General features: G+C 38.1%; 1 protein-coding gene across 2 annotated transcripts in view; it reads right to left on the minus strand.

The window, feature by feature from the left end:
- The window catches only part of LOC126184544 (1-phosphatidylinositol 4,5-bisphosphate phosphodiesterase eta-2-like), a 475,410-nt gene that overhangs the window by 28,036 nt on the left and 424,402 nt on the right, over positions 1-22,972 (minus strand). For both annotated transcript variants that reach the window (XM_049926959.1, XM_049926958.1), the window contains exon 12: positions 10,401-10,580. In XM_049926959.1, coding sequence (XP_049782916.1) covers positions 10,401-10,580 — 180 coding nt within the window. The remainder of the gene's footprint in view (positions 1-10,400; positions 10,581-22,972) is intronic.

Genomic DNA, 22,972 nt, shown 5'->3' on the forward strand with positions numbered 1-22,972 from the left:
AACTGCAAATAGTTTAATTAGTAGTGCTTCTTCCTTATGACAAACTTGTTTCAGCTATAGTTTCATTCTCATGTAAACCTGAAGATGTTACAGTTGATGAGTCAACTTAGGTTTCATCATTCATTCTTAAAGCATTCCCATTTTCTCATATGTAATATTCTGAAACTATGTTTTACAAACTTGCTTTGCTATAGAGCAACAAATTGTTCTGTAGCCAGCCTACCCCATTCATGTGGGGTGCAGGGATGAAATTCCAATAAAGTAAAACAGAAAATTTGGAAAGTCTGAGGTTGGTGGGGACCTTTGATTCATTTTAATGTAAGACAAACATAACTGCAAGTAGATTTTCTTTATGCAGCTATGTATATAGACTCAAGAGGCGAGTGAAAATTTGTACCAATGCCGGGAATCAAACCTGGATCTCCTGCTTACTAGACAGTTGCGTTGGCCACTAAGCCACGTTGGCACAGCAGTTCACACAACTGCATGGATTATCCTGGAATCTCTTGCTTCTAGATCCAAATTCTCTCTGACACCCCAGTCTACTTTAAATTCCCCATTACATATGAACAGAATTGTTGAGGCTCTCTACGCTCTGGAACAGCACCTCAGAATTAAACGTAAATGGTGAAACCAGCCTGAACCCCAGGTGCAGGTACTTATACAATGAAATGACACCTGGTCTCATACAGATATGATTTTATGTATATAGACTGAAATAGCAAATGAAAATTTGTACCAAGGCTGGGAGTCGAACCTGAGTCTCCCACTTACTAGGCAGGTGCATTAGCCACTAAGCTACTTTGCCACAGCAGTTCACACAAGTACCGGGTGATCAAAAAGTCAGTGTAAATTTGAAAACTGAATAAATCACGGAATAATTTAGATAGAGGTACAAATTGACACACATGCTTGGAATGACATGGGGCTTTATTAGAACCAAAAAAATACAAAAGTTCAAAAAATGTCTGACAGATAGCACTTCATCTGATCAGAATAGCAATAACTAGCATAACAAAGTAAGACAAAGCAAAGATGATGTTCCTTACAGGAAATGCTCAATATGTCCACCATCATTCCTCAACAATAGCTGTAGTCGAGGAATAATGTTGTGAACAGCACTGTAAAGCATGTCTGGAGTTATGGTGAGGCATTGGCGTCAGATGTTGTTTTTCAGCATCCCTAGAGATGTCGGTTGATCACGATACACTTGCGACTTCAGGTAATCCCAAAGCCAATAATCGCACGGACTGAAGTCTGGGGACCTGGGAAGCCAAGGATGGCGAAAGTGGCGGCTGAGCACACGATCATCACCAAACGATGTGCGCAAGAGATCTTTCACGCGTCTAGCAATATGGGGTGGAGCGCCATCCTGCATAAACATCGTGCGTTCTAGCAGGTGTTTATCAACCAGGCTGGGGATGATGCGATTCTGTAACATATCGGCGTACCTCTCACCCATCACGGTAGCAGTTACAAAACCAGAATCATGCATTTCCTCAAAGAAAAAAGGCCCGATAATGGTAGATGTGGTAAATCCAACCAATACCATGACTTTCTCGTCGTGCAATGGAGTTTCCACGACTGTTCTAGGATTTTCGGTATCCCAAATTCTGCAGTTGTGGGCGTTGAAAGACCCTCAGAGCGTGAAATGAGCTTCGTTGGTCCACAACATGTTACTCAACCAATCGTCATCTTCCACCATCTTTTGAAACACCCACACCGCAAATGCCCTCCGCTTCACTAAATCACCAGGTAACAGTTCATGATGCCGATGGATTTTGTATGGATAGCATCAGAGGGTACGCCTAAGTGCCAACCAAACAGTAGTGTATGGAATGCGGTGTGACGTGTGACTGCACGAGCGCTGATTCCCCGTGCATACACGAACCCGCTACAGTCTCCATTTCTTCCTGAACTGTCTCAGCAGCATTACACCTTGTGCTCAATTGGCCACTATGGGGTCTATCATCTAAACAACCCTTGGCTTCGAACTTCGAAATCATTCAATCCACAGCTGCATTTGTCAACGGACTCTTACCCGTTTGAATCCCCTTCCTATGATGATAGGATCGTAACGCTGAACTAGCACATTCCCCATTCTGATAATACAGCTTCACAAAAGCACCTTTTCAGGTAATGTCAACATGCTGCGACTGCTGGCGCATCTGATTCTCTCTCTCATTACAGCTCCTTTTATACACGATAGTCATGCGCAGTCACTGACGTTTTGCTGTCCAGCACCATCTGTCAGACATTTTGTGAACTTTTTTTTTGTTCTAATAAAACCTCATGTCATTCCAAGCACGTGTGTCAATTTTTACCTCTCTATCTACATTATTCCGTGGTTTATTAAGTTTTCAAATTTATACTGACTTTTTGATCACCCGGTATATGGATTACCCTGGCATACCTCCCTCCTTGATCCAAATTCTCACTGCTGCCCCACTCTGCTTAAACTGCTGTGCCAAGGTGGCTTAGTGGCTAACACACCTGTCTTGTAAGCAGGAGACCCAGGTTTGACTCCTATCCTTGGTACAAATTGTCACTCACAACTTCAGTCTATATACACAAAATCATATCTGTATGAGACGTGTAATGTCTCTGAAACTGTGTTATTTCCTTTATGCAGAGTATTTCCTTGATGCAAACAATCTTTTCCTTATGATCTCTTAGTGAGCAATAAGTAGAGCATTATAGTATACCCCTGGAGTAATCATTTAAAGCTGGTTCTTGAAACTTTGTCAACAGACTTCCTCGGGACAGTTTACATCTGTCTTCTTGAGTCTGCCAGTTCAGTTCCTTCAGCATCTCTATGAAACTCTCCCATGGACTGAACAAACGTGTGACTATTCATGCTGCCCTTCTCTGTATACATTCAATATCCCCTGTTACTGCCATCTGGTACATGTCCACATACTCTAGAACCAATCACATGAGTGATTTGTTAGCAGTCTCTTTTATAGGCTGATGGCACTTCCCCACAATTCTACCAATAAATGGAAGTCTATCTCCTGCTTTACCCATGACTGAACCTATGCAATCATTCCATTACATATCCCTACAAAGTGTTACACCCAGGTATTCGTATGAGTTTGCTGATTCCAACAGTGACTTGTTGATATAGTCATAGGATACTACATTTTTTTCATTTTGTGAAGTGTAAAATTTTACATTTCTGAAAATTTAGAACAAGCTGCCAATCTCTGCACCACATTGCAACCTTATCAAGATCTAACTGAATATTTACGCAGCTTCTCTCCGATAGTACTTCATTATGGACAACTACATCATCTGCAAAAAGTCTGATTTTTACTATTAATATTGTATGTGAGGTCATTAATATACAATGAACAGCAAGAGTCCCAACATATTTCCCTGGGCCCACCTGAAGTTACTTCTACATCTGACTATGATGCTCCATCCAAGATAACATGCTGTGTCCTCCTTACCTAAATGTCCTGAATCCAGTGATAAATTTCACTTGGTATCCCATATAATTGTACTTTTCACAATAAGTGTAGGTGTGGTACTGAGTCAAATGCTTTATGGAAATTGAGAAATACTTCATCTACCTGACTTCCTTGACTCATTGCTTTCAGGATGTCACATTAGAAAGGTGTGAGTTGGATTTCACATGATAAATGTTTCCAAAATCCATGCTGGTCAGCATTGATACGGTTATTCTATTCAAGATACCTCATTATGTTTAAGCTCAGAATATGTTCCAAGATTCTACAACAAATTGACACCAAGGATTTGGATGGTAGTTCTGTGGATCAGTTCTACTACCCTCCTTGTAGATGGGTGTGACCTGTGCCTTTTTCCAAGAACTGTGCATGGTTTTTAGTTTGAGGGATCTACAATCAGCTATAGTTAGAAGAGGGGCTAACTCAGCCACAAATTCAGTATAGAATCTGAGAGGAATTCCATTGGGACTTGGAGCTTTGTTCAGTTTTAATGATTTCAGCTGTTTCTCAACACCACTGACAGAAATAATTCAGTGGTACAAAGACTAAATTGGCGCAATTCTCCTGGGTTTTCATTTGTAAAGGAAAACTTGAAAATACAGTTAAGCATTTTAGCTTTTGCTTTGCTACCTTCAATTCCAGTTTCTGTCTCATTCACTAGGGACTCCCAACTTTGGTGCCACTAACAGCCTGTACATACAATGAGAATTCTTTGGGTTCTACAAAAGATCACTTAACAATATTCTGCTACGGTAGTCACTGAAAGCATCTTGCATTGTTCTATTGACAGCCAAATGGATTTCATTCAGTATCCCTATCTATAGCCCTAAGCTTTGTTTTACACCTATTATGCAGTACTCTTTGTTCCTTTAGAAATTTATTTAAAGTGTCTGTATACTGTGTTTTACACCTATTATGCAGTACTCTTTGTTCCTTTAGAAATTTATTTAAAGTGGCTGTATACTATAGAGATTCCCTGCCATTATTAACTGTTCTACTGGGTACATATCCATCCAGTGCATGGACAACTATTCTTTTAAACTTGAGCTAGAGTTCTTCTTCATACTCCTGACCTTTGCTGAAAGTTTCAAGTTCCTCGTTGACATCTGACACTATTGATTTTTTTTATCTGGTTTATTGAACATACATATCTTTCTGCTTGTTTTAGTTGTCTTTTGTACTTCGGTAATCATTGTAGCCACAACTGCATTATGGTCACTGATACCAGTTTTGATGTGGACATCCTTGAAGAGGTCAGGTCTATTTGTTGACATAAGATCCAATATACTTCCATTATGAGTGGGGTACCCACCTATCTGTTCTAGGTTCTTTTCAGAGAATGCATTTAGTAAAATTTTGCATGCTGTCTTATCACACCCATCGCTAACAAAATGTAATTTTTGCAATTAATTGGATGATTAAAGTCAGGTCTGTTTGTTGACATTAGATCCAATATATTTCCATCATGAGTGGGGTTCCCACATATTTTTTCTAGGTACTTTTCACAGAAGGCATTTAGTAAAATTTCATTGCTAACAAAAATGTAATTTTCCCAATAAATTGGATGATTTTGCACCATACGGAATAAACAGACATAATAAAAAAGAAAAATAGTAATGTATTTTCTTTTATATATTCTTCTAAATACAAAATGAGAAATACGTAACTCTTTGACATTGTCAAAATGTGTGTTTAAAAGATACCAAGCAAAATTTTTTTTGTTTGACACTTAATTAAATATCTTCTGAATATAATTGCAAAATTTGTTTTCATGAACATCGTTAATTGAAAGTCATACATTTAAAAATAATAAGGTAAATGAACACATCATTTCTCGAATCTTTGATTATAAATGAGAATTTAATTTAGTAAACAGAAACTGCACTTTTGTTACATTTAAATTGTGGTTTCACTGTAATTAACTTTTGTTTAGAAAACTGTTAGTAATTAGAAAAGTTTTTCCTTCTCAAATGTTCACACATGAACCATAGATTAGAAATAGGCAGAAAGTACATAAACTGTAGGAGATTTAGTGTCCCAGTTGTTATTTTGTCATGCATATAGACATCAGCTCATTAGTAACTCAGTTATTTGTGAAAAATTGATGCTGTGACTATTTCCATAAATTTTTTTAAGGAAATGTGCCTAGAAGAAAAAATAAAAGAAAAACAAAATGTATCCTTTGCAGAATAGTGTTTTAATGGTCACCTATAAAAATTCTGGACTACTAGATGAGAGATTTCGAAAGCATTTGCAAACTACCTAAAATTGCCAACAAAGAAGCTAAGTACCATAGCAAAATTAAATGTTATTTATAATTTTTGCTTTCCACAATAAAATTTCAAGTCCACAGATAGCTGTAACTTATGCTAAGGTAGCAATGAAAAGTAACCTTGTGACATGGTTTCTGAACTATTGTTAAGCTACATGAAATCATTTGTAGGTTATGCAGAAGTAAATTTTATGATATATGTACCTTATGTGGGAAGTGAAGTCATAACTGGTTTGTTGATCTAGGATATTTATATCTCAGATGATTAATGGAAGGTTAAAGTTCTGCATTCATCATTGGACAATCACTCTTAGTTAAAACCATTTCACATGGCCACAGTGTAAGAGTTATTTTCAGGACTGATGGTTCACTCTACAGTACAGTGTCTACTTACTTGTGAAATGTTACTAATATTTATCATTTTTTCATGTTATTCAATTATATTTTGCTATTTTCATCTTTGAAAGAAATAGTTGGAGCCTGATGACTTTTAAGTACATGTTTAAAAATTAGTAAAATTTTCTACCAATATTGTTGCTAAAATCATCTTGTATTTCTATAAGCTGAGAATTTTCAGAGGTTCTTTCGATTTTCCAGATTAAAACTGTATGCTACACTGGGACTTGAAACTAGTACCCTACAATTCATGAGACTGATTTACATATCAAGGTACAACTCACAACCAGCCATTTCAGCTTTGATTTATTAGGTAGTTTCAGAACAGCAGATACCATGCTGCAGAATGAAACACTCTCTAGGCTGTGACTAAACCATTTTCCTGTGATATCCTCTCTTCCAGCTGTGCTAATCCAACAAGGTGTGAAGAAGAACTTCTGTGGAGGCTGGAAAGTAGGAGAGATGTATGACAAAACAGATTCTGGATCATGCCTGGATAGCTCAGTCTATAAAACACTTACCAGTGAAAGGCAAGGTTCCAGGATTGAGTCCCAGTTTGATATATAGGTTTGATCTCCCAGGAAGTATCAACACAGAACACACTAAACAGCACAAAAAAAGATTAATCCTGGAAACATCCACTAGACTCTGGCTATGAAGTATTTCCTTGACATCTCCTCTTCTGGAAGTGTTAATCCAGCAAAATATGCAGGAGAGTATCTGTCAACTTTGGAAAGCAGGAGCAATGTACCAGCAGCATAAACACTTTGAAGACATGCCATGAGTCATGCCTGATAGTGCATTTGATAAGATTATTGCCCATGAAAGGCTACGTTTATGGTTGGAGTCCCATTTTGTCACTTAATTTTGATCTGCTAGGAAATTTCACACTGAAACTTGTTTAATTTGCACACTTTCATTCCTTTATGGCAAACAGAGTAATATTTGGGGGCTACACAGTTAGATACAAAGAAAATAACTAGCCCAAAAATGAGCACTTGGGATAATACTTGTATGTGTTGTGTCTCAGAACTGATTCACACCTTTATTTAATGAGCTGGGAAGTTCTATACTGATGCTACAGTATATCTACTTACTTGTGAAATGTTGCTAATATTTATCATTTTTTCATGTTATTCAATTATATTTTGCTATTTTCATCTTTGAAAGAAATAGTTGGAGCCTGATGACTTTTAAGTACATGTTTAAAAATTTAGTAAAGTTTTCTACCAATATTGTTGCTAAAATCATCTTGTATTTCTATAAGCTGAGAATTTTCAGAGGTTTTTTTGATTTTCCAGATTACTTTGGATGTTTCTTTTTTTTGTTGCTGAACTGTTCAAAGTGTCCTTCTTTTTCTGAACATCACCAGTTTCTCCATTTCTGAGCTCTTTGCTCTAGTGCTTCTACACACTCTTCATTCCACCAGATCTTTTTATTCATCCCAGTCAACTGTTTCCATTGTCTCAATTTCTTTTCTAAATATGTCTATATTCTGTTTGTTGCTAATGGTTCTGGGTTTTTCTTTTATTTCACAAGGAAGAAATCAAGCTTTATCCTTACAGATATAATAATCTGAATCAAATTCCCAAATTCTGACCACTTTAACATTAATAACTTCCTTGATATTCCTTTTGGTTATGGCTAAGTAAACCAGTTAAATTCTCCCAGATTTGGATTTGGACATATCAAAGTTTTGATTTTTCTTGATAGTTTGTGAAAATGTGTGGACATCAGTTTTAACTGGAACATTTTACTTATGTTCAGCCTTTCACCATTTATGTTCATTCATAAATGTGCTGGATATTCTCCTACAATATTCTTAAATTTCGATTTTTTTACCAACCTGGTAACTGAAATCACTAGAAAGTATTTTAACACAGTTTTTAGGTATGTTGGAAATTGCAGATTCCAAAAGATCCTACAATTAACCATCAAGTTACTTTCCATTAGGAATGTGGATGCACTCAGTGACTATGATATGACTTTCAAAATGATGGACCACAGCTGTCAGTCATCTTTTACTTTCAGGTTTTATTAAGCAGATCTAGATTTTGGCTAGTGCCTAGCCATTATCAATCTGTTATATTCTAGTATCAATGCATTATACAGTAGTCTTGAACGAACTGTGACAGAAGTTCGAACAGCGGACCACCCTACTAGGACACGCATTGATACCATAATATAGTGCACTGATAATGGCTAGGCTCTAGACGATATCTATATTTGCTTAATAAAACCTGAAAGAAAAGGTTGACTGACTGCTGTGTTCCATCATTTTGAAAGAGCCTACAATTGATTTACTTTATGCACATTTCTATTATTTTCAATTATATGTGCACAGCAATTTATGCAGTTATAGTTTTTATTCATCCACTTTATTGTTAACATGAACATTCTTTCTGATTCTAAATTAAAATCTGTCATACTATTGATATTCTTCACGTGTTTGCAGCCGGATCATGTCATTGTCCAGACACAATATTTTGGAGGAGCTGCTGGCTGCCATCTTCAGGTGAGTTAATGCTAGTGCACTGACTCGCCGGAACTGAATTCCAGCCACAACGACGGAAACCTTTTTACACCATGAAACAGAGCACCGCGCGTGCGTGAGATGATGGGCAGTGCCTCCTGGCCGCAAGTAGACACGCAGCATGCCAGGGGGGAACATGGCAGAAATGATAAATCGCAACAGCACTAGTTGGAAGAATACCATGATCGAAAAGAAGACTGTTGTTCACAGAATGAGATTTTCACTCTACAGCGGAGTGTGCGCTGTTGTTGTTTAATGTCAGACAAAATTGGATTTCACATCTTACTTAGAGGAAAAACTTTATCCCTGTTAATAATATTATTGGATAATGTAATTTCAATGGCTTCTTTAAGAACACATTCCCAATAGTGAGAAGCAGGAGAGATCAATTGTGTCTTGTCATACATCATCCTGTGTCCTTCGTTAAGGCAATGTTCCGTCACTGCCGACTTCTCAGGCTGGAACAACCGAGTGTGCTGATGATGTTCCACACACCAGTCCTGAATAGTTTGAATAGTTTGACCAATATACTTCTTTCCACAGTGACACGGAATTTCATACTATTGACAATTTTTTTGTTTACACAAAATGCTGTTCCAAACAATGGCATGTTTTCTATTAATCTTACAGCTGATTTCCCTTTATAAATTCTGTAATGTTCTGTATCAACTACATTTTCGTCTAAGAATCTCATTTTTTGTAACTCAAAGATTTGTATATGGCTCTTTTGTCGCAATAATTTCTTCTGTTTTCCAAATTTTGGAAGAAAATTCATATCAGTGTTGCAAAATAGTACTCCTTTCTTAATTTAATCTTAGAAAGCGTTTCAGTATATCACAGTTCTTCATCACTACAAATGTTGGTTTCCCTCAGTATCCTATTACCCAATGCATTATAAGATGTATTTGTGGATTCCTGTTCTGAGTTACCAACAGGGATAGTGCATCCATTATGCAAACATTCCATTTTGTGATTTTTAAGCTGTAAATTGAAAAGAGCAGGAAATGTTGGGTCATACCCAAATTTGCAAAATAAGGTCAGGTTGTTAGTCTGTAATTTTACTGATTCAGTCACCACTAGTGTGTTCTCATTATTTTTCAGTTTTTTTCATTCTGTCTTTCCACAGTTCAAAGTTTTCTATTCAGATATGTTTCATTTAAAAGGTTCTACATATATTATAATTTGTTGTATGACCCTGTGTCATTGACACAGATGTTCAACTGAATGAGGGGAAACTGGGGTAAATATTAGGTCAGATAATAGCTGGACGAGTGGTACATATGTGGGTAATAAGCTGGAATTGAAGAACACAACCAGAGCTACCATTTATACAATAGCCAATTATGAAGACTGATACCTGACTAAGATGACACTTATTTGTTTCTGACATATGTAATTAGCTTGATGGATGGTACTACCCAGCAGGACATATGTGGTGTGCAATTTAAAGAAAAAAGTGACAAGTCTTCTGTTTAAGGTCGTAATTGCAACAATGCACATCGTCTGTAGAATACACAATGAACTTACTTACCCAACTAACACTTCCTTGCTTTTATTAGCAATTTCTATCCAGATTGCATCATAAAGTTTTTATGCATGTATTCTGACAAAACTGTGTGAAGTACTATCAGGTTTAATTATGTCCAAAAGTTGAAGAGTCAGTAAGGGTTAACGTACCAACAGCTAATCTGCATTAAAACTAATATCAGTAAAAAATGTATGAACTTACCAATTTGACACCCAACATTCCAAAATGGAATTGGCTTGTAATTGGATGACATTGCTCGTCTACCAGAAGGATATATGCGGCTAAGCTGAATAAGATTGTGTTTCACAAATTCAGGACCACTTTTCTGAATTAATTTCATGGCTTTTCTTTCATTAAATGATGACATCTGATAGCATTTACCTGTAAAATATATAAAATTACCTCAATGCATTGTACATCAAGAGACCTAGAAAAGAGTAATGAAGTAACACTGCAAAAAATTGAGCACTTGGTCTCAACTTAGTTTGCTAAGTAATGATAACAAAATCTGAAGGTGAGAGACTTACACACAGCTATTTTTTTAAATGACTTTTCCCTTTTAAGGTAAGGAATAAAAATTTAAATAAACACAAAAACATCTGTTTTAATCTGATAGATGGAGCTATATATTTATTTCAATTTCATACCATCATGTCTTCCCTGAAGTGTTCCACTCCGGTCAGTATTTCTTTGTGATCATTACCCACACTCTTCAAACCAATATTACCAATTGTATTACAACTCAGAGTCCCTGCTTGCTTCAGTGATGACAGGACACAAATGTGTCCATTTTTCATGTTTTTTCAAATATGTAACACATACCAGATTTAAAAATTCAGTTTTATTTATTAATTGCTTATTTAGGCTGACCAGATTAGGGCCTTAAGGCCCTCCCTTACATGTGGCCAGGAAAAACACATGACAAAGATATTACAAAAATATTCACAACAATAGTAATTGACACTAATAATAATGATAATAATAATAATAATTTTAAAATTTTGTATATGGTTGGAGCAGCCAATGTAGGATGAAATCTTTTTGTAGAAACAACAAATGGCCAATCAGTTGCAAAATGGAAGGCTTCTTAAAACCCCATTACTATGGTTTCAATGTTTATAACAACATACGTTCAGAAGGAAATATTGCTAACTGGATTACATGTTGTGGCAGAGGTACTATCACACACCATCCTTATGCCTATTGCTAATGCCCTATCTTTCTTTAGCGCAAGCAGTGTGTACATGATTAATGCACTAGCTGTACATTGATGAGGAAATCCCAAATGATAACAACCATGTTTTGCACATTTTAATTATTGTGGAGGTGACATTTTATATTTAACTCATGCTTTTCAGCTATATTTTAACATCTCTCTGCCATCACGTGTGATTCAGTTGTCAATGTTTCCTTCTGAAGAAGAAATTTTTACAAATATTAAAACCAGTGCAAAGTGGTTTTAATAAACCTTCCATTCTGCAACTGATCCACCATTTATTATTTCTACAGTAATAATAATAATAATAATAATAATAATAACAATAATAACAGTAAAGGGCATTACGATTGATATACACCGACAGAAAAAAAGTCGAAACATCGAGAAAAATTGGTTGACATAAATGAAAGTTGGTAGGTACATTTCTATATCTGAAAGAAGACGTCTGTTCAAATTTCTCACCAGTCGCATAAGAGTAGTGCTAGCAGTGCTACTATAATGATGCAAATCAAGTTTGCTTTAAATACATGCTGTAATGATTATGAGAATTAGTTGCTTTTGAGACTGGACCTGATGAGTAGATATTAGTCAAGACTGCCCATCATGTGACAAAGATGCCATTATCATCACCTCACTGAGTTTGAATGAGGTCACGCAATAAAGCTATGAGAAGTCGGATGCACCTTCTGTGATATTGGAGATAGACTTGGAAGGAATGTAGCCACTGTATATGGTTGCTGGCACCAGTGGTTATGAGAATGTATGGTTGCAGAAGATTGGGCTCCTGATGGCCGCATGGCACTACCAAGAGGGAAGAACACTGTGTTCAACATACGGCTATGGTGCGTTGTACTACATCTCCATCAGCAATTAGGGCAGCAAATGTCTCCACACTGACACAATGCACTGTTACAAATCAGTTACTTCAAGGACAGTTCGGAGCATTCCACTAAACCCAAATCTAGGCCATTTGGGACTTTAGCAGCGTCCAGCAAGAGCTCACTGGAGGGCAGGGTGGACGTCTGCTGTGTTTTCTGATGAAAGCTGGTTCTTCTTTGGTGTCAGTGATGGCTGTGTGTTGGTTAGAAGGAGGTGAGTTGAGGGCCTGCAGTTAACCTGTCCACGTGCTAGACACACTGGATCTACACCTGTAATTATCACCTGGGGTATTTTGTATTTATTTATTTTTATTTATATTTATATACTTGTTCCATAGATCTGTACATGTGAGCAAGTCACTCACATGTGGAACGTGTCAATGTACATAATAAAATACATAGAATAAAGACATTGTTATAGTATTAATAACGGTGCACAAAAGTCGTACTTATTAGCTTAAAAAACTAGTCAACATAAATGTGAAGATAGCAGTTTCATATTTAGGGCTTTATTGCATCTATTTTAACCTTGAACAGTAATCAAAACTTCCCACTTTGGGTTTAAAAGTGACCCAAAAATGGAAATGAGAAAAACAGGAATTTTTGCATTAGGGCATTATTACATTAGTTTAACAGTAAACAGTGTCAAAAAATTTAAAAACATCTTTCCAATCTGGGTTTTACTTATTTCTCTGAAAGAATTCCTCTAGTGAATAAAGTGAGGTCTCAAGTAAATAATTTTTTCAAGCTACGTTTAAATACTGATGTACTACTCCTTATACTTTTGATGCTGTTGGGTAGGGAATTGAAAATTTTCGTTCCAGCGTACTTTACCCCTTTCTGAATAAGTGTCAAGTTCTTTAACTCACAGTGGAAATCCTCTTTTCTTCTGGTGTTATGTTCATGATGTAGGCAATTCGTTTCATACAGAGTGGGGTTATTTATTATGAAGCACATCAGTGAATATATGTACTGAGATGTTGCTGTCAGTATTTCAAGTCGTTTAAAAAGATTTCGACATGAGGTTCATGGGGATACACCACAAATGATTCTTATTGCTCTTTTTTTTTTGCTGTGAGGATTTTCTTTGTGGCAGGTGTATTGCCCCAGAAGATGATGCCATAACACATGACTGAATGAAAATAGCCAAAGTAAGCTGACTTTGAGATGATAATGTCATTGAAGCGTGACAAAATTCGTAGAGCAAATGTTGCCGATGTCAGCCGTTTTAGTGTTTGAAGAACGTGATGTTCCCAGTTCAGCCTACTGTCCACGTATACGCCTAGGAATTTTGATAAGTACACTTGCTTTATCATCTGATCATTCTGTGTGATAACTATTTCTTTTGGGTTTTTGTGGGTTGTCTGGAACTGGATAAAATTGGTTTTTTTCAGGTTTATTGAAAGGGAGTTAATACTAAACCAACCCAGAACTTCTTTAAGGATATCATTGACCTCGGATTCTAAGTCAGTAGTTGACACATTATCCACCACAATGCTCGTATCATCAGCGAACATTGTAAATTTACACTTCTTAGTGATGGATAAAGGCAGGTCATTAACATATATGAGGAACAGCAAGGGCCCATGCACTGATCCCTGTGGCACTCCATGCTGCACAAGTCCCCACTCAGAGTCCACTATATATTGTGATACACTATCTGAAACATCTAGAATAATCTTCTACTTCCTATCTTCGAGGTACAATTTTAACCAGTTCCCTACAGGTCCTGTAATTCCATAATGACAGGCATTCTTGAAGAGTATCTGGTGATCTACACAGTCGAACACCTTTGATAGGTCGCATAAGACACCAATTGGCAGCCTCTTGCTGTTTATAGACTCTACAACATCATTTGTGAATGAGAAAATTGCGTTATCTATTGAAACTCCCTTCTGAAAACCAAACTGCTGACTGTTAATGATGTTCAGGTCACCAAGGTGTGCCACAATCCTGTTGTACAGAGCTTTTTCTAGGATTTTTGAAAATGTTGTTAATAGAGAGATAGGGCGATAGTTTGACACATTTGTAGCATCCCCTGCTTTGTACAGGGGCCTGACAACAGAGTATTTCATTCTGTCTGGAAACACTCCTTGTTGCATGGATGTGTTGCAGATGTGAGACAAAACTTCGGTCACTTCACTACAGCAAGCCTTCAACAGCTTGGTTGAAATATTGTCGATACCAGCAGAATGTTTATTTTTCAAAGACTGTATGATTTTTTTGATTTCATTGGCAGTAACGGGAAGCACACTTATTTGACTGAAAGGTTCTGGAAAATTATTTTTCATTATACAGGCAGCTTTCCTCCCCCCATGAACCATGGACCTTGCCGTTGGTGGGGAGGCTTGCGTGCCTCAGCGATACAGATGGCCGTACCGTAGGTGCAACCACAACGGAGGGGTATCTGTTGAGAGGTCAGACAAACATGTGGTTCCTGAAGAGGGGCAGCAGCCTTTTCAGTAGTTGCAGGGGCAACAGTCTGGATGATTGACTGATCTGGCCTTGTAACATTAACCAAAATGGCCTTGCTGTGCTGGTACTGCGAACGGCTGAAAGCAAGGGGAAACTACAGCCGTAATTTTTCCCGAGGACATGCAGCTCTACTGTATGATTAAATGATGATGGCGTCCTCTTGGGTAAAATATTCCGGAGGTAAAATAGTCCCCCATTCGGATCTCCGAGCGGGGACTACTCAAGAGGACGTAGTTATCAGGAGAAAGAAAACTGGCGTTCTACGGATCGGAGCGTGGAATGTCAGATCACTTAATCGGGCAGGTAGGTTAGAAAATTTAAAAAGGGAGATGGATAGGTTAAAGTTAGATATAGTGGGAATTAGTGAAGTTCGATGGCAGGAGGAACAAGACTTTTGGTCAGGTGATTACAGGGTTATAAATACAAAATCAAATAGGGGTAATGCAGGAGTAGGTTTAATAATGAATAAAAAAATAGGAGTGCGGGTTAGCTACTACAAACAGCATAGTGAACGCATTGTTGTGGCCAAGATAGACACAAAGCCCATGCCTACTACAGTAGTACAAGTTTATATGCCAACTAGCTCTGCAGATGATGAAGAAATAGATGAAATGTATGACGAGATAAAAGAAATTGTTCAGGTAGTGAAGGGAGATGAAAATTTAATAGTCATGGGTGACTGGAATTCGTCAGTAGGAAAAGGGAGAGAAGGAAACATAGTAGGTGAATATGGATTAGGGAGAAGGAATGAAAGAGGAAGCCGCCTTGTAGAATTTTGCACAGAGCATAACTTAATCATAGCTAACACTTGGTTCAAGAATCATGAAAGGAGGCTGTATACATGGAAGAAGCCTGGAGATACTGACAGGTTTCAGATAGATTATATAATGGTAAGACAGAGATTTAGGAACCAGGTTTTAAATTGTAAGACATTTCCTGGGGCAGATGTAGATTCTGACCACAATCTATTGGTTATGAACTGCAGATTGAAACTAAAGAAACTGCAAAAAGGTGGGAATTTAAGGAGATGGGACCTGGATAAACTGAAAGAACCAGAGGTTGTACAGAGTTTCAGGGAGAGCATTAGGGAACAATTGACAGGAATGGGGGAAAGAAATACAGTAGAAGAAGAATGGGTAGCTCTGAGGGATGAAGTGGTGAAGGCAGCAGACGATCGAGTAGGTAAAAAGACGCGGGCTAATAGAAATCCTTGGGTAACAGAAGAAATATTGAATTTAATTGATGAAAGGAGAAAATATAAAAATGCAGTAAATGAAGCAGGCAAAAAGGAATACACACGTCTCAAAAATGAAATCGACAGGAAGTGCAAAATGGCTAAGCAGGGATGGCTAGAGGACAAATGTAAGGATGTAGAGGCTTGTCTCACTAGGGGTAAGATAGATACTGCCTACAGGAAAATTAAAGAGACCTTTGGAGAGAAGAGAACCACTTGTATGAATATCAAGAGCTCAGATGGCAACCCAGTTCTAAGCAAAGAAGGGAAAGCAGAAAGGTGGAAGGAGTATATAGAGGGTTTATACAAGGGCGATGTACTTGAGGACAATATTATGGAAATGGAAGAGGATGTAGATGAAGATGAAATGGGAGATAAGATACTGCGTGCAGAGTTTGACAGAGCACTGAAAGACCTAAGTCAAAACAAGGCCCCGGGAGTAGACAACATTCCATTAGAACTACTGATGGCCTCGGGAGAGCCAGTCCTGACAAAACTCTACCATCTGGTGAGCACGATGTATGAGACAGGCGAAATACCCTCAGACTTTAAGAAGAATATAATAATTCCAATCCCAAAGAAAGCAGGTGTTGACAGATGTGAAAGTTACCGAACTATCAGTTTAATAAGTCACAGCTGCAAAATACTAACGCGAATTCTTTACAGACGAATGGAAAAACTGGTAGAAGCCGACCTCGGGGAAGATCAGTTTGGATTCCGTAGAAATGTTGGAACACGTGAGGCAATACTGACCTTACGAGTTATCTTGGAAGAAAGATTAAGAAAAGGCAAACCTATGTTTCTAGCATTTGTAGACTTAGAGAAAGCTTTTGACAATGTTGACTGGAATACTCTCTTTCAAATTCTAAAGGTGGCAGGGGTAAAATACAGGGAGCGAAAGGCTATTTACAATTTGTACAGAAACCAGATGGCAGTTATAAGAGTCGAGGGGCATGAAAGGGAAGCAGTGGTTGGGAAAGGAGTGAGACAGGGTTGTAGCCTCTCCCTGATGTTATTCAATCTGTATATTGAGCAAGCAGTAAAGGAAACAAAAGAAAAATTCGGAGTAGGTATTAAAATTCATGGAGAAGAAGTAAAAACTTTGAGGTTCGCCGATGACATTGTAATTCTGTCAGAGACAGCAAAGGACTTGGAAGAGCAGTTGAACGGAATGGACAGTGTCTTGAAAGGAGGATATAAGATGAACATCAACAAAAGCAAAACGAGGATAATGGAATGTAGTCAAATTAAGTCGGGTGATGCTGAGGGAATTAGATTAGGAAATGAGACACTTAAAGTAGTAAAGGAGTTTTGCTATTTAGGGAGTAAAATAACCGATGATGGTCGAAGTAGAGAGGATATAAAATGTAGACTGGCAATGGCAAGGAAAGCGTTTCTCAAGAAGAGAAATTTGTTAACATCGAATATAGATTTAGGTGTCAGGAAGTCGATTCTGAAAGTATTTGTATGGAGTGTAGCCATGTATGGAAGTGAGACATGGACGATAACTAGTTTGGACAAGAAGAGAATAGAAGCTTTCGAAATGTGGTGCTACGGAAGAATGCTGAAGATAAGGTGGGTAGATCACGTAACTAATGAGGAGGTATTGAATAGGATTGGGGAGAAGAGAAGTTTGTGGCACAACTTGACTAGAAGAAGGGATCGGTTGGTAGGACATGTTCTGAGGCATCGAGGGATCACAAATTTAGCATTGGAGGGCAGCGTGGAGGGTAAAAATCGTAGAGGGAGACCAAGAGATGAATACACTAAGCAGATTCAGAAGGATGTAGGTTGCAGTAGGTACTGGGAGATGAAGAAGCTTGCACAGGATAGAGTAGCATGGAGAGCTGCATCAAACCAGTCTCAGGACTGAAGACCACAACAACAGGCAGCTTTATCTACAGAACCATGGCAACCTATCTGTGTTGGGACAGTTAAAAAATGTTGGTTAAAGATTTCAGCAATTTCCTCACTATTAGTTATCTCTGAGTTGTCAACAGTTAAAACAATATTTTTGTCTTTGGTGTAGTTTACAGTCCCTGTTTCTCTCTTTATCACATTCCAGATTGTTTTAATTTTATTTTCAGAATTAGTAATTTCAGATGCTATACACATACTTTTAGAGTTTTTAATTACATTGGCAAGAATTTTACAGTAGAGTTTATAATGTTTTAGCTGAGCAGGGTTGTTAGAAGTCTTTGATGCTATGTAGAGTTGTTGTTTTCTCTGACAGGAAGCTATGATGCCCTTAGTGAGCCATGGTTTTTTTGCAGACCTAGCAGGTTGGACTCTGTATGACTTTTTTGGAAATACACTTTCAAAGATACCTGCTATCTCATTTGTGAATAAATTGTATTTTGAATTAGCAGTTTCTGCTAGATAAACAGGTGTCCAGTCAGTATGCTGAAGACATGATCACTTATTTTCCTTACTGTTTTCCATCTGAGTGAGGTGTCACTCAGAGGAATTCCCAAGCTGTTGAAAGTAACTCGTTGTCCGTCATGGTCAGACAGGCCATTTATAACCATTTCAATATTAATATGGTTGACTTTACTCTGATCAACAAAAACGTTATCAATGAGAGTACTGGAAGAGGTTGTGGTTCTGGTGGGCGAGCTAACCACGGGAACAAGGTTGTACGTGCACATGAGATTTTCAAACTCCACCTTGCAGGGAGAATTAACCAAGAAATCTATGTTCAAATCCCCAACAACTACCAAGCCCCTATGACATCATGAGCACTCTCATGGCTATCACAAGCTCACTGGCTGCAAAATTGTACATCAGTCTGGTGATTGGACCTGTTGTGCTGCCATTCATGAGCAGCATTCCAAGAAGGTATTGTCCAACAAGATAATGCCCACTCACATACTGCTGTTGTACCCCAACATGATCTACAGAGTGTCCACATATCGCCTCAGCCTCCTTGATCACCAGATCTATCTTCAATTGAGCACGTGTGGGACATCATCGGATGACAATTCCAATGTCATCCACAAACACATTAACTGTCCCTGTATTGGCCGGCCAAGTGCAACATTCATGGAACTCCATCCCACAAACTGACATCCAGCACCCATACAACACAGTGCATGCACATTTGCATGCTTGCATTCAACATTATGGTGATTCCACCAGTTGTTAATGTACCAGCATTTCACATTTGCAATGGCTTAGCCTGCGAATCTGCAATGTTAATCACTTAAATATGTTACCTACACAAATGTATTCTCAAAATTTCATTACTTTACATTAATTATTTTTTACTGTTGTGATTTTTTCTCTCAGTATAGATTAGTTTAGCACATTTGAAGCCATGTTTAGTATTATCAGAAGTGAGAGCAATAAAAAAAGAGGAGAAAACTACAGTGACAGTGGCTGTTAGGAAAGAACAGAATTTAAATACTCTGCTAATAAAGGGGAGGGAAAAGTTGTGGTGGAAGGGGGATTGGTGAGAATGAGTTGTAGACTACTATTTGGGAGAGATGGCTATTGTGATAAAGATGGACAATTAGCTGTCTTTCAAAGTAAGGAAGGAATTCAATTTCTCCACTGTTTTGAGGAAGATTATTCCAAGTTTGGTTCCTGATGCAGAAAATGATTTAGGGGACATGGCAGGGTTATGTGACAGCAAAGAAAGGCTTTTGCTTTGTTGAGAATGAGTATTTCGTGCTGTGCTGTTCAGATAGTAGTGGAAGAGCTGAAAATGAATAAGAAGGATAGCAATGATCAAGAACATGATAGAGCAAACATAGAGCATGATAGTCTGCATGCTTATATGCACATTGCCATGATAATTGTTGTCAAGCTTGAGTGATATGGTTGAAACAGCATACGTCACATGGGCATTCATCATCATTTTTTGCATATGTGAGCTTTCATATGAATGTCTTTGGCGAAGAGCACCACCATAATCAAGTATAGGGTGTATTAGTGACTCTACAAGATTCTTTTTAAACTCAAAAGGATATACTTCTGTATATTTCTGTAGTGACTGAAGTGAAACTGACATCTTCTGACAGACTGCAGTTGTGTGTTCAGTCCAGTCTCAGTAATGGTCCAGAGTTACCCTCAAATTCTTTGCAGAAGAGGAAAAGGTTATTCCTGCGCCATTTAGGATTATGAGTGGAAGAGATTCTCTGAACTGCATGGTAATATGTCTTTTGTGAATGACCAACATTGCTTGCATTTTAGATGGGTTAAGTTTTAAACCTATTTTCTGCACCCACACTGATAAGGCAAGTAAATCAGCATTTACATGCTGGACGGCTGTGCACAGGTTTGTTGTATTTGCACTTAGATGTAACTGAAGGTACCCAATATATAGTTGACGTCTGCAGTGAAAGAGATTAGTTGACACATCATTAACGATACATGCTGTCTGATCAAAAGTATCCGGACACCGGGCTGAAAATGGCTTACAAGTTCATGGTGCTCTCCATCGGTAATGCTGGAATTCAGTATGGTGTTGGCCTACCCTTTGCCTTGATGGCAGCTTCCACTCTTGCAGACATATGTTCAATCAGGTGCTGGAAGGTTTCTTGGGGAATGGAAGCTCATTCTTTATGGAGTGCTGCACTGAGGAGAGGCATTGATGTCAGTTGGCAAGGACATGCACGAAGTCGGCATTCCAAAACATCCCACAGGTGTGCTATAGCATTCAGCTCAGGACTCTGTGCAGGCTAGTCCATTACAGGAATGTTATTGTCATGTAACTGCTCTGCCACAGGCCGTGCATTATGAACAGGCGGTCTCTGTCAGTCAACAGACGAGGTCGGCCTGCACGCTTTTGTCTGCATGGGTCCCTACCTGTTTCCACTTCACTATCACATTGGAAACGGTGGACATAGGTATGTTTAGGAGTGTGGAAATCGTGTGTACAGTGTATGACACAAGTAACACCCAGTCACCTGACCACGTTCAAAGTCCGTGAGTTCCACGGAACACCCCTTTCTACTCTCTCATGATGTCTAATGACTACTGAGGTCACTGATATGGAGTACCTGGCAGTAGGTGGCAGCACAATGCACCTAATGGACATTGGACATTTTTAACCATTCTCTGACCTGCGTTTTTGGGGGTGTCTGGATACTTTTGGTCACATAGTGTATAATGAGAAAAGTAAAGGGTTAAATACTGATCCTATTGGGAGCCCCGATACTACATCCTTCCATTGTGACATTTTCCTTCAAATTATTACACACTGCTGGCGAGATGTAAGGTATGAGTGGAAGCAGTAAATAGCTCTTGACTTATGAGTTTAGTAAGTAGAATCTCAAAGTCAACAGTGTTGAAAGTTTTGGTGAAATCTGAAAAGCACATAATAGTCTCCTATTGTTTGTCAATAGTTTGTTTCAGTTCATCAGTCACTTTATATGACCTGTTGTCATGTTGTGATTTTGCTGGAAATGAAACTGGTATTCTTCTAAAAGATTATTTGCTGCTAAATAGCTAGTAAGTTGCTCATGGACTATGTATTCTAAAGCCTTGGATAACGCTGATAGAATGCAAATGGGGCTGTAGTCAGAAGGTTGTTTGGCAGATTCCTTCTTAGGTACTGTTCTTACGAATCCATTTCCAGGCTGTTGGGAAGATGCTGTAGGTCAGAGAATGGTTAAAAATGTCCAATGTCCATTATTTTGGGCTGTAGTTGATCAATGAGAAAACTGATCATTTGCACTGTTACATTATTGTGTCTTTTAACTGCCAGATGAATTTGTGCACTGGGCATCCTGACAAAGTTAGGGCTTATTGGATACAGAAAAATATTTTTTGTTTGTACCCTCAAGTGATGCTTTAAGGGAGTCAATGGTTTTATACTGCTCAAGTAAAGATGTCAGAGTGGCAAAATACTTATTTAGATCCTCAATAGAAACTAATGGTTCAGCTGCAAATTTAGGTCTGCCTATTCCTAGACCTCGTACATTTTTCCCCAAGATTGCAAGTCTGTGAATGTCCTCAGTTAGGGTGTGGGCGGACCTGAGGTTTGCATTTCTCACAGTTGACTAACTTGGGTAGTTGCTTGTAGTTGAGATGATTATCAGAGATTTGGTGCCATTTATATATATATATATCCTGTGTGCTGCATCTCTGACATTCATAAGGTGCTTGAGGTGGTCTGTAAGCCATGGGGCAGGTTTTCTCCTCACTATTACTGTTTTTTGAGGCATGAGTTAATGATATAAATTATGTGGTTTCTTAGTGAAATTAGATACTTCACTATTTATGTCAAGGTTATTTCCTGTACTTGTTTATCAAGTAGTATCATAGGCATCAGCTGTAAGTTCAGATATATTCATGCGCATAAAAATTTCTTGCAATTTGTTCTTTGGCCATTGCAATTAGTAAGTTATAAATGTTACATCATGAGCAAACAAGCCAGGTGCAGAAATCTGATCAGTATGAATTACTCTATTTGGAAATTTGATTGTCAATACAGCGATTAATGCATGAGTGTCAGCTGTATGGTGAGTAGGCCCAAGTTCAAACAGCGTTATATTTCAGCATGAATTTTGATATGGAGGAAAATTTGTTTATCAAATTATGTTCATATCTCCAACTACAATTACATGTCCATGCAAAGATTCAAAACTTAAGAGAGCAGATTAAAAGCTAGAGAGCTGTCCAGTTGTGGGTGAATCATATATTGCACAGATAAGGTACTTTCTGTTGACAAGTACAGTATCTATGAACATGTATTTGGGCTTTTTAACCTTATTTTTAGACATGAGCATGACCATGGGGTACAAATTTGATCATACATATTTTGCCACATTGTCCCCTCATCTGTTATATCTGTCATGTCTCAGGAAAATGTAACTATCAAGACTTACACAACTGGAAGGGATACTCGGCTTCAGTCATATCATTGATATGACTGTGGCATGAAAGTTGAGGTCCTGAAATATGCAGCAGCATTCAGTCAGGTGGGCTGGTAAGGACAGCCTATTTGTGTGGACGACCTGTA

This window comes from Schistocerca cancellata, chromosome 4 (assembly GCF_023864275.1).
Source record: "Schistocerca cancellata isolate TAMUIC-IGC-003103 chromosome 4, iqSchCanc2.1, whole genome shotgun sequence".
In the NCBI taxonomy this organism is placed as follows: Eukaryota; Metazoa; Arthropoda; class Insecta; order Orthoptera; family Acrididae; genus Schistocerca; species Schistocerca cancellata.